Source organism: Ipomoea nil, unplaced genomic scaffold, assembly GCF_001879475.1.
Source record: "Ipomoea nil cultivar Tokyo-kokei standard unplaced genomic scaffold, Asagao_1.1 scaffold3069, whole genome shotgun sequence".
Classification (NCBI taxonomy): domain Eukaryota; kingdom Viridiplantae; phylum Streptophyta; class Magnoliopsida; order Solanales; family Convolvulaceae; genus Ipomoea; species Ipomoea nil.
The window spans coordinates 7363628-7376661 of NW_017619497.1; the positions used below are offsets into that span (position 1 = coordinate 7363628).

The window sequence follows — 13034 nt, forward strand, 5'->3', positions numbered from 1 at the left end:
TCAATCTTTGATTGATGCATATTTGATCCAACAAAAAGTGCATGCTAAAAACATCAAACTAAACCCTAAAAATCTCTCAAGACTTTATCACGGGCAATATGCAACACAAACAACCCATCTTGTCAACACAAACATGTGAAAACTACAAAGTAAAAACTTTATGGGAAAACAACACCAAAAATTCTTATACAGACAATAATATCATCTTCATAAAGTTTCATGTAGGGGGGTACTTGTCTCAACTTGGGGATCACGGATGGCAGCCATTACTATCCCTGAGAAGACTGCAACTTTTCGATTTTACAGCTACTTGTCAAGATTCATGCACATGAACAACACTTAAGGTTTCACTTTTCGAGACACTAGGCGAATGAATGTGAAAATATCCATTGATAGAACATGCAAATCGGTAAAGTTCACTGCATAGAGAAGGATTTTACGATATTTAGGTGTAGTAAATAAGATATTTTTCGTTGATGCCCTGCAAGATGATGACAGTGCAGAGTGTCTATCTACATACCTTATGTTCGATGGCACGAAGAAAAAAATCAAGTCCCTGTATAGTTATGCATTTATTTGGCAACTCAATTAATGTCTCGGGGGGATGGAAACGTTGAATAATCACTCCACTTCATCATTCTTAGGAAAACAAGAGATCATGGGAACACGAGATGCATGCAAGTATATCATCAAATCATATCATATCATATCATAGAAATGCATAATAGAAATGATAATGACTATTAACTCATCTTATTGAACAATGTACCTTATGTCGAATGCTACTGGGTAATTTATCTGAAGATAACAGCATTTGCCAGATGGTAGACCTGTAAAAAAGGGCGACGAATAAAGAAGCAATCTTGCTACAAAAATAAAAATAAAAAGAGAAGAAAATGTTAAGAGGTGTAACCTTAAGTCAAGCCTTGCCCCGTAAGTGGATCATTTACACAAAAGATTCGATCCCTAAATATATCAGAGTATGTAATTGTTCAATCACCGATAGTATCACTTGGCCTTCACTGGGTATGTCCAACCATCGAGTGTAAAGCATAGATTTAAATAAAAGAAAATATTCGTACAAGAAAGCTAAAATCATACTCGGAAGCTGCAAAATGCCGAAAATTTGGTAATCATTTTTGTGTATATATCACGTAAGAAACTACAAAGGCATTCAAGCCCATTATGCCTATCACCTAATCATTCACACTGCATAAAGTGAAGAGGAATACAGGGGGGAAAAAGGGAAAAAGAAAAACAAAAAAGGCTTGAGACATTAACCTCTTCGGTTACAATGAGGCCTGGAGAAACTAAAAAAATTCCAGATCATCAAGAAACATCAAGCAAATCTAGGTTTTGGCACGGAAAATGAATCTGAATGCACGGGACCAAGCTTTTGGATCCAATGGAGACGCCCCTTTTTATGATCTTGAAACGTTAAACCATGCACTAGACTCAAGGTCCCATCATTAGCAAGTGAAGACTCAAACTGCTCTAAGATCTTAACAATCTGCCAAAACTCGGGCCTATTTTCTGGATGCAAAGACCAACAGTGTTCAATCAAAGCTTTCATGGCAGGGGGGCACTCCACGGGAATCGTTGGTCTCATATTCTGATAGATACGAAAGGTTTAGTGTTCAAGTTCGATTGCAAACCAGTGACACGACAAACAATAAACTAAAAGTTATGAATTACCTTGTTCACTACAGCAAAAGCTGCTTGAACCGGAGTCATATCTTCATAAGGGATGCATCCAGTCACGAGTTCCCATAAAAGGAGCCCAAAACCATACACATCAACCTTCCGACCATAGGACTTACGTTTAATCATCTCGGGAGCCATCCAACGATAAGAACCTGGGTCATCGGCCAGGAGATCACAATATGCCTCCTCACAAGCTATCCCAAAATCAGCTACTTTGAGATGAAACTCCTCATCAATAAGTATATTCTCTGGTTTGAGATCCCTATGAATAATGCCTCGTGAATGAATGAACTCCATTCCTCTTGCAATATCCAATGCCATCCCAATCAATTTCTGTAAGGGGAGAGCCTTGTGCTCTAGCTTGTGCAGGTATGCTCTCAAAGAACCTTCCGGTAGATATTCAGTGATAATGCAAAAAACTAGTGGCTTTTTGCATGCACCTATGAACTGCATCAAAAAACCATTATAAACCAATCAAAAACGTTCTTGCAAGACACGAAGAAACTTTCATTAGATGAATGTAAAAGCAAAGAACTTTAGTTGTTAAAACCTTTATAACATTTTCATGGTGGAGACGAGACAATAGTGTCACTTCCCGGTTAAACTGATTCTCCAACCGAGATCCTAGATCATGGTGTTCATCGCCATCTGGCACTCTAATAATTTTCACTGCAACAGGTTGATCATTGTATATCCCATGGTAAAGCTGACTATGTGCTCCATGGGCAAATTTATGTCCAAGATAAAGCTTAGAAAGATCAACCATATAGTCATCCACTGAATCAATGGAGGTAACTTTTCCCCCACCATGATCAAAGTACTTAGTCCAAGCTGATTCCTTTCGGCTTTTTGTTTTATCATGGAACTTCATTGAAAGAAAATGGCGTAGGGGACTACTTTGTCTCGGAGACTTTGAACTTGGTCGTTTTGGAGAGCTTGTCCTGATCTCATTGAAACTCTTGTGCCTCAATTTGCCAACAAACCCTTTATCATGTTCCTTCCGTCGTGGATGTGGTGTTGAAAATCTCTTCTGAATAGACCGAGCTTCCTTAAAGGTCTCGGAAAGTTTCATTTCAGGGGAGGGTGACACCGCCCTCTGAACAGTCGGCCTCGAGATGGGGTTGGCAAAACTCGTGCCAGGCCTAGATTTCAGACCGGGATTTCGCCCCTGCTGAATGGTAATCGGGAGAGACGCCAATCTGGCTGCATCTAGCCTATGGCAAACCGTGTGAGAGTAATTCGTTCGCCTAATCCAAGAGTTAGCCTCTTCAGCCATCTATCTCCCTCCCACCTACCTACCCTACAGCACCTGGTAACCACTCAAAAATGTGTTCTTTTCTCCTTCTTCACCTCAGAATAAAGTGCAAATTTAGCAATCCCCTCCAGAATGCAAATATGATCTCGAAATTCCCATGTCAACAGTTCATCCAAACTCATCAAAATAATTGGAGAAGCAAATTCTCAACCATTAGTACCATGCAAGAATCCTGCAAAACCCCAAATTTCAGTCACCATTATAGTTTAAATTAAACAGAGATGCTCTCAAAATCTATGTTTGCTTGGCAAAAAGATCAAAACTTTACTCAAACCATCAAACTCAGACCCAAACCCAAAAATCTTACCTCAAAAAACAGAAGGAAAAATGAGAATTTTCAGCTTCAAAGTCAAACATCACCGCCTTGGCGCCTTCCTTCAGAGCCTGGAAAATCCCATACACAACCCAGCCGAAAACAACGAATTAACTAAAACCCAATATAATAAAAAAAAATCAAAATGATGAAATTGAATATTCAAATGCATAGTCAAACAGCATGAAACTATATTTAAAAAAAAAAAAAAAAACAAAACAAAACAAAACACGATTCACGATTAAACCCATTAATCATCGGACCTAATCGTTGATCCAATGCAAACAAAAAAAAAAAAAAAAAAAAAAAAAAAAACAGAACCCACGAAAAAAAAAATGACGCATTTCGGAAAGAAAAAAAGAAAAACAGATCGGAGTAGAAGTACCGTTACGGAAAAGCTTTATCGGGTAATATAATCTCCTGTTCTTCGGAAGATTCCCGAGTAAAATTAACGATCTTTGACAAGAATCTCACTGCCCTTCTCTCTCTCTCTCCCTCTCTCTCTCTCTTCTCCCCACTTCACAGCTGCACCAACCTAGAGAGATGGAGAAAATCAGAACACCATAAATTGCAGCACTATCAAATTCAGCTCAGAACACTATAAAAATATAAATATATATATGTGTACACGTGAAATCATACGTATATTGTATGTATGAAGAGAGCTGTAGATGATTACCGTGGACCGGTATTGATCATTTGATTGGTGGTGGCAGGGGGTGGGGGGAGGAGCAGGGGGGTGGTGGGAGGCGGGCCCCACCCGCAGAAAGTCAAGAAACCAGAGATGTCGAGAGAGAAAAGAGAGAATACAGAAATCGCTATCGGAGAATTATTGAGCTACAGGCAAAAAGAAAAACACAAATTTTATTTCACAAAAATCAGATTTTTTTTCCTTATTTATTTAATTTTTTGTGATCTACACTTAAAATGTACGATTCGCACGGATAAGTGATTAGGGGTTACTGTTTTGGCAAGGATTATAATATGATAAAATGATAATTTCCATCCTTAAATTACAAATAATAATAATAATAATAATAATAATAATGATATTTTTTGTTCTTTAAATCATTTTTGTCTCTCAATTATTTGTAAAGTAACAATTTTAAGGCACAGGGGATTAAAAACCCCAAATCAACTCTAATTAAATTTAAATACGAAAAAAATCATTTTAGAGACGATTGGAGAAAAAAAATGATAACGGATATAATTAAATGACAAAATTTGTTATTTTTCTATAATTCAGGACCAAAAGAATTTCCCTTACTATAAATTTATAATGCATAATTGAAAACGAAAATTTATTATATCACTGGGTTATTTCTTAAATTAACAATTTATAAAAATTCAATACGATAATATGTTAATAACAAACTACTCATCCAAAAGAGTGGATAGAACAAGATTCTTGTACATAAAAAATTACGAGTTTAATTCTTATCAATACTCTTAAATTTACTGAATATGTACCATTTATTATCAAATAGGGACAACAAATTTGTTTTATCACTCAAATAATAACAAATCACGCTTTTACATAATAAATTTCAAAATTGATCTCTTTTATTAGTGGAGCGGGTGGGAGATGGGCCATGGGCGTGGTATATATGGTTCATATATAAAGTTTGACCTCCACAATGCCACAAAATATCAAATTGCTACATTGGTCCCCGAAATGAAACCGTCCACAATGTATAAATGTGTCATGTGGCACATTTCCACTGGTGAAGGGATTTATTTCATTAATAATTTAAATTTATAATTAATCATTTTAATTAATTAATTTGATTGTGGTTAATTAAATTAAGGAAAATGGTCAAATACACTTCTAAACTTTACCTAAAAAGTTAATTGAACTCACAAACATGTTATTTTAGAGCAATGAAACTCATTAACTTGTTGGTGACTTGTAATTACATGTCAACTAGGGTTCTGGCCAACTCCGTCAAATATCAGCGACCGACGACAGTCAACTAACGAAAATTGCTTATCAAATTATCCTTACAAAGCCATGATTATTTATCTGTGATTCAAATCCATCATAAATTTTATTTTTCTTAGAGCATCCACAATGGTGGAGCTATTTTGCGGTTTTTAAGGAGTTTTGTAAGTATGATTATGAAAGAGAAGATGGGAGGAGAGAGAAAAAAAAAACCAAAACTAATTTAAAAATAATAATAATAATAATAATAATAATAATCAATGGATCAGTCAGGCTGTCGGCACGCCTGGCAGTTGCTGTGCGCGAAACGCACACAACAACTGCTCTCTCTCCGCCAACATGGCATGTTGATCTCAAAAGGCGTGAATAAACTCCATATTCACCTCTGATATTAATGCTCTTAACTCACGTGAGTAGTTGTATTTAATGCATATAGTATAATGAATGATTTCATTGCACCGTTATATAATTCTATCACACCTAAATTCTTAACATCTAGTCTATGGTATAGGTGGCATTTTTTTGGGGGTACATTTATAAGTGACACATTCTGTCAAATGTAATCCCCACAAAGACAACCCAAATTGGCAAAAATTTCTTAGGTCTTGGCATGCACTTGACTCATTTACTTTGTATGCATGTAGAATAATCAATGGCTAATTAAGGAGTATATATGCAGAGATTTTATGAGTGTATATATATGTAGGGTAGGACAGAAGATTGTGGTGGGTATATAATATATATATATATATATATATATATATATATATATATATATATATATATATATATATATATATGTATGGTTTGGCAATTAGCAATTGGCAATTGGCAATTGGCAATTGGAATGATATGATGTGATGGTGACAAGTTGTAGGAATCAAAGTTGCGTTTAAGGAAATGAAAAGTTGGCAAATAGAATACGCAATTGGAATATATAATCATAATTATGACTAATTTTGGATGGTGGATTTCCAGCACCCTCCTGGCTCCTACAAAGGGATATATGCTTACTCCACACGCACATTATACATATAATAACTAATTATTATCATAATTATGAGTATTTTGTTTTTTTTTTTTTAAATAAAAAAAACTGTAATTATTCTTTGAATTTTAGTGTGATTGACGTTTTCCACCCGTCCGTTGGTTTGCGGGTAGGCGACAGATACTTTGGTGTGCATGCTTCTACGGTCACTCATTGGGAACAAGTCAAACGTGTGTTGAGGTATGTCAAAGGACTCTATCTTATGGTCTACGTATCCGAAAATCTGAGTCTAGAGAATGCTCTCGAGTGTGCCACCATACCTCTTTTAAGCCAAAACCTTCCTATCTCACAAAAACACAAAGTGTGGTGATAATGTATAGCACAATGCACATTTTAGCTTAAATGGTAAAAAATGAGCGCTACGTTTTACGTTGCTAGCCCGACGCCTCATACCGTTATACATCAAAGCATATGAGGATTGGGACCGCACCATGCATGTGCCCCGTCTATTTTACTTTTGAGAAACTATCCCTATTTATAGGACGAGAGGAGGAGGGAAAATAAATGCAGGCAATCAAAAGGGAATCACCACAAATCGAAACGATCAAAAAGAGGATAATCAGGATATTTTTCAAACTCACTTTAAGTAACATAATGATTTTCAGAAGACTTCTATAAGGGGTGGATGTGTGGAAGACTAAAGGTATTTTTCATATTTTAGTATAACCGATCATTAATAGTACAATTATATGATTATTTTAGAGAGTAAACCCAACTAAGTTGGTCTGATAGTTAGTTTGGTAATTAAAATTTGAAATTTGATTTTTTGTGGGAACGATTTATTGACTTTATTGAATTGACCCAATTAACTACGAACAACTTATGCTAGTTTACATCTCATTGTGATTCTTTGTCAATTACATTAAAATTACAAGGTAGGTTTAGCTGTAGCTTACTGAGAAGATGCATGCATACAATCAATGCAATTTGGACAGGAATTGAGCTTTGATCTTCTTGAGTGATACTAAGGCAACTCCCATGCTTGGTCTTTCCCCAAACAATTGTGTGGAACATCTCAACCCTAATTCCATGATTAAGGTCACACACTCCACCTTTGCCGCTGCTACACCAACATCATCATATGATGATATCAACATATTCTCTTCCATAATGTGCACCATTGATGAGTTATGTAGTGCTGCAACTACCCAATCCCTTATGTTGAAATCTCCGGAGAATGAGTTGTCTATAGGTTTTTTTCTTGTGAATGTTTCCATCACCAAAATCCCGAAGCTGTAGACATCACAACTCGTCGATACCAAGCCCTCTGACCCATATTCTACATCCATTAGTGTTAAGCGCGGTGAGCATATAATATACAAAAGGACATGCAAATCACGTACAAATTTGATCGCCCTATTATTGTTGGTTATGCAATTCAATATATGCCGCCCTCATTGTCAATTTTAAGAGATTGGTTTAGTTTCTCAATTGTTGAAAAAAATTGTAAATTTAATCTCTTTGATAATGGAAGTCACGAAAAAACGTTCTGAACTAGGGTTGTTAGAGAGTTGTTTTAGAATTTGATTGACAGCATCTAAAACAAACTCACAATTTTACAAATACTTATTTACTTATAATTAAAACGCTAAAAGAGTACATCATCTAAAAACCCTAGTTACATTTCAAACTTTTTCTTTTTGCAACTTCTGTTAGCAACAAGACCAGACTTATAATTCTTTGAACAATTGAGAAATTATATTTTTTAAAAAATTGACAATGATCAACTAAATTGCATAACAGGCCATCATTGAAAAATCAAAAGTGTGATTTTTCTTTTTCTTTTATAAACTATAAATTTGCCATCTAACGATCAGTTTATTATTTTAGTTGAGACAAAAATATATATTTCAATTAAGCAAACATTGCTAACACAAGTATATCAAAAGTGTAACTGGCAATGCATATGAAAATCAATAAGAACACATATTGATCGAACCTTACCTGGTGCAATGTATCCCATAGTTGCTAGGGTCTTTGTTCTTACAGCGCTATCCCGACCTCCACCCAACAACTTCGTAATGCCAAAATCACTAACATGAGCAACCATATCCTCGTCCAATAGGATATTACTAGGTTTCAAATCGCAATGAACAATGGGAATAGAATAGCCATGATGAAGATACTCCAAAGCGGATGCAACATCAATGACTATATCCAATCTCTTAAGGATGTCCAAGAAAAGATTGTCAGAATACAACAATTTCTCCAGGCTTCCATTACCCATGTATCTTAGTATCAAGGCTTTAAAATCCAGGTTTGAGCAACTAGTGATTACTTTGACAAGATTCCTATGGTGAATGCTACGAAATACCTCACATTCCACATCAAAACTCTTGAATGCCCCTTCGATTTCCAGGTTGAAAACCTTCACTGCAACATTTGTCCCATCCAAGAACACCCCTTTGTAAACTGATCCATAGCTTCCCTTTCCAAGAAAGTTTTCTTGGCTGAATCCGTTGGTTGCCCTTTCAAGCTCATAATAAGAAACTCTCTCATGTGTTATAGCAGGAAATATGGTTGTTCCAGTGGGGCTGCTTTTTTTCCCTCTAAACCTTAAAAACACCAAAGTAATGCCAAGAACGAGCAGAATTGATATTGATCCAATTGGGGCTAAAATTAGCAATAGTTTCCGGGTCTTGGATTTCATGGCAGTTTTAGGTGAATCAGGTTGACAAGGAGGAAATTGCAGATGAGGAGAGCCACCACAAAATGCAGGATTTGACAGAAAAGAATCTTGGGTGAAGTTTGCGAATGGGCCTTTGGTTGGTATTTCTCCAGAAAGTTTATTGAAAGAGGCATTGAAATGCTTCAAATATTGCAGTGATTGAAATGAGTTGGGGATGCTACCAACCAGTTTATTCTGAGACAAATCAAGTCTTTCTAGTGCCACTATGGCACCAAATGAACTGGGGATTGGACCTTGTAATTGGTTCTGTGCCAAAGAAAGATTGATCACCTGATCTAGCCCTCCAAGTGTTCGAGGAATTTCCCCATAGAAATTATTCCTTGACAGATCTATTTCTATTGCAACCTTCAAACTTCCTAGCTCTTCAGGTATGCTTCCATTCAAAAAGTTTGAATTTACATATATAGCCAACAGATCATGGAGGTTTCCAAGGCTTGCAGGTAGAGTAGAAGTGAGCTTGTTATTGTTTAAGTAGAGTCTCCTTAGAGAAGTCACATTTCCCAAGCATCCTGGAATCATACCAGTTATTTGATTTCTATTCAGATATAGGAAACCAAGATTCTTCAAATGGCAAAGAGCTTCTGGTATGGGCCCTCCAATCCTGTTATCATTAACACCCAAACCTTGAAGATTGGATAATTCTTGAAAACTCATTGGAATAGATCCAGTCAATGAGTTGTACCCCAGATTTATTGTTACCAAACTACTCAGGTTACCCAGTTCTTGTGCAATGGTTCCCTTAAGCCCAGAATTCCTTGCAAGAAAGTATTGCAGAGAAGAGAGATTCTTTACAGATGAAGGAATGGTGGCATTGAGAGGATTGTATGAGAGAGACAAGTATATTAGGCTCTTGCAGTTTCCCAAAGAATCAATGAACCTAAGCTCAGGGTAAGGCTCTGTGAAAAAGTTAAATCCAAAGCCTAGATGTTCAATAGATCTTAACTGGCCTAGTGATGTTGGAATCGAGCCGTGGAATCTATTGGTTACCACATCAAAAGTTCTTAGTTTAGAAGCATTTGAGATGGTGTGTGGTATGACTCCACTTAGATCATTAATCCCAATAGACAACCACTCAATATTGGGGAGGTTAATGTTGCCTGGAAGATTGCCAGAAAGGTTGTTTCCGGTGAGTGAAAGGAGGAATAGCTTTGTGTTGTTAAATATCCCTGGCGGAATAGAACCATGCAAACTGTTGGAATGCAACACTAATCTTCCAATGTTACGAAAATCTCCAAATTCTGATGGAATGGAACCTGCAATCATCAGTATCCAGAGACACACAGAATTACATACAGAAATCTCAAGTTTATCAATCCAATTATCTTAAATCTTCGTCCACTTTTGAGGCGGTGGCCGGAAAAGTTGGTCAGAAATTGACGATTTTCCAGCAGCATATAACAAGAGCAAAAACAAAACAACATGAGAGAATTGGATTTTTGTCGTACCTCGAAGATTCAAGTCTCCTAGGCCTAATCTAGTGAGCATGGTTAAGTTCCCAATTTCTCTTGGTATTGTCCCAGGATTCATGAGAGGATTCGAGTTCAAATCCAACTCCTGGAGCATCGTCATGTTTCCAGTCCCTCGAGGTATGTCTCCGGTGAACATGTTCCGAAACAATGATAAAACCTGGAGCTGTGAACACTGGGGCAGACTTGGTGGCAGTTGGCCAGACAGCCCATTCTGAGAAAGAGAAATCACTCGGAGTCTTGGCAGACTTTGACAGATATCCCGGGGAAGATTTCCAGTTAATCTATTATTCCAGAAGTCAATCACTTGCAGGGATGTAATGTTGAAGATTGTTGCAGGTATAGCGCCTGTGAGTTGATTAAATCGTAACTCCACCTTCTCCAGCTTTGAGATGTTAAACATGGAGTTCGGGAGACTTCCTCTGAAGCTGTTATTTGACAATATCAAGATTTTAAGCCGAGGCAAATACCCCAGCCATGAAGGAAGCTCTCCACTGAATTTATTGTCTCCGAAACTCATAAATCTCAGCCTGCGTAAATGCACCAGGTCCCGGGGTAAACCGCCCTGGAAATGGTTGCCACGGAGGTCGAGAGAAACAAGGAACGAGAGGTTTCCTAGTTGTGGAGGAAGGCGGCCTCCGAGATCCATGAACGAAAGGTTCAAGGACTTGACTCTCTGGTGGATTAGACCGCAAGTAACCCCAATCCAGTTACAAACCGAGGCATTATTGGTCGTCCAATTCTCGGCTAAAATGGCATGAGGATCATAAGTGATTTGGGCACTTAAGGCAAGAAGGGCAGATTGATCAGTAGATATGTTATGGGCAGTGAGTGCAAAACTACAAAGCAAGGCAACATGGAAGAAGAAGCTATCCATTCCTGTGTGTTACGTTGAACAATCTGACATTGGAAGTTGGAACATATTTGTACCAAATTCTTACGTTGTACTGTGTGAGTGTGAATAATGATGTTTGGTTTGGATTGAGCATTAATGGTAAGTTAAATTTTCAAATCTGTCGGCCTACGCAGGTATACCTATACCCAGGCCAATTATTTTGATGTGGTTACTGGTTACGTGCATGCTTTAATGCAAACTTTGACAATTGTTAAATTTCATGGTAACGTGGTCATAACTTATGCTACACCAACACAATACTAGCAAAAGTGGACCTAATGCTTTTTTGGTGAATTTTGGAACACTAACAACGTTTTTTGCTAACGGGATGCGAGGTTTTTAAGCCAATTCTTTCTCTTGCAAAACAAGTTTTTTTACAGAAGAATTTTTTTCTTTTTTTTTTTTTTAAAAAAAAAGAGTGTCGAATTGCGTGTTAGGCGCACTTTGCGGCTTTGCGCCCACTACTGGGGCACGTCAGAGTGGCCGCCAGCTCTAACGCCACAACCAGGGGCGGATCCAGAAACTTTTTTCAGTGGGGGCAAAACATAATAAAAGAGATAGTTTGAAAAAAAAAAAATGAAACACTAGTATAGCCATAAATATTGTTGGATATGTACGAAAAATAAAACACATCAAAACTTTATAAAAATATTCACAACAAAATATGAAACACAATTAATTTGATAAAATAATTGGAATAGAAAACACATTATTATTATTATTATTATTATTATTATTATTATTATATATATATATATATATATATATATATATATATATATATATATATATATATAGTGTGTGTGTGTAAATCTCACCATTAATTAATATAAGTCATTAAGAAACTATGTGTGTTGAAAAGAAAAACCATAATAAAGCTGTATTAAATAAAATCATATAGTAAGATTTGAACCTAGCTTAGCTATTCATAAGACTAATCACATGCTTTACCACCTGATCTAAGAGCATCCTCATCAATTGTTAATTTTTCACGATTTTTGATGTGCCAATTAGGAGAGAGAGGAGGGATGAAAAAAAGTTAACAATTTTTTTTTTAAGTATCAGTTCTTTCCACAAAAAAAAAAAAAAAAAAAAAGTATCAATTACGCACCCAGTATGCACGGGCCTACTGGGTGTGAATATTGGGCCACACTCGCATTAATGCACATACTGTAAGAGGCACTTTTAAGCCCATACCATACTCAGACTAATCCACATTCACACTGGGCAAATCCAATTAAAGGACAAAGTGCTGGCCAGATTGATTTTTCTAAAAGAGAGGGTGTTCGAACTCTCGATCTCTCTTAAATTGTGAGAGTGCACGGCTACTCACGCCAACCAAGCTGGTTATGAATCATGTTTGGTTTGGGTTGAGCATTGGGAAATTTTCAAAGTTGTCGGTCAGCCAAGGAATACCCAATTATTTGCATGCATGTGATTACTTGTTTTAATGCAAACTTTGACAATTGTTTACTTTCGTTACACCCCGGCGGCCCGGCCTGTATGCATGGTTACCTACGAATGCTGCTACTTCCTAGACTTCTAGAGACTTTCCTATGTTGACTAATCTTGTAAGTTGTTACTTCAATTCAATGCAATGTAGGTGACTATATATGTTGTAGTCCTTGGTAACAAATCAAAGTAACACTTTCAACTCTAGGT

The 13034-nt window shown here is 36.7% G+C and overlaps 3 protein-coding genes across 4 annotated transcripts; all 3 read right to left on the reverse strand.

The window, feature by feature from the left end:
• Positions 1-1109: 1109 nt before the first annotated feature.
• LOC109165512 (serine/threonine-protein kinase HT1-like) lies at positions 1110-3935 on the reverse strand. 2 transcript variants are annotated; one of them, XM_019314314.1, is made up of 5 exons: positions 3718-3935; positions 3327-3403; positions 2255-3191; positions 1696-2151; positions 1110-1612 (listed from the first exon to the last, which is right to left on the reverse strand). In XM_019314314.1, exons 3-5 carry the CDS (start codon positions 2978-2980, stop codon positions 1340-1342), a joined length of 1455 nt encoding a protein of 484 aa, XP_019169859.1. In that variant the 5' UTR covers positions 2981-3191; positions 3327-3403; positions 3718-3935; the 3' UTR covers positions 1110-1339. The 2 variants fall into 2 exon arrangements, with proteins under 2 accessions (XP_019169859.1, XP_019169860.1); XM_019314315.1 differs by lacking the exon at positions 3327-3403.
• A 3155-nt stretch (positions 3936-7090) lies between these two features.
• LOC109164690 (receptor kinase-like protein Xa21) lies at positions 7091-10291 on the reverse strand. Its single transcript, XM_019313228.1, has 2 exons — positions 8267-10291; positions 7091-7601 (listed from the first exon to the last, which is right to left on the reverse strand). The coding sequence occupies exons 1-2, from the start codon at positions 10272-10274 to the stop codon at positions 7240-7242; spliced, it is 2370 nt and encodes a 789-aa protein (XP_019168773.1). The 5' UTR covers positions 10275-10291; the 3' UTR covers positions 7091-7239.
• Positions 10292-10334: 43 nt separating this feature from the next.
• Positions 10335-11354, reverse strand: LOC109164811 (probable leucine-rich repeat receptor-like protein kinase At5g63930). Its single transcript, XM_019313358.1, has one exon. It carries the CDS (start codon positions 11352-11354, stop codon positions 10335-10337), a length of 1020 nt encoding a protein of 339 aa, XP_019168903.1.
• Between the last annotated feature and the right edge of the window lie 1680 nt (positions 11355-13034).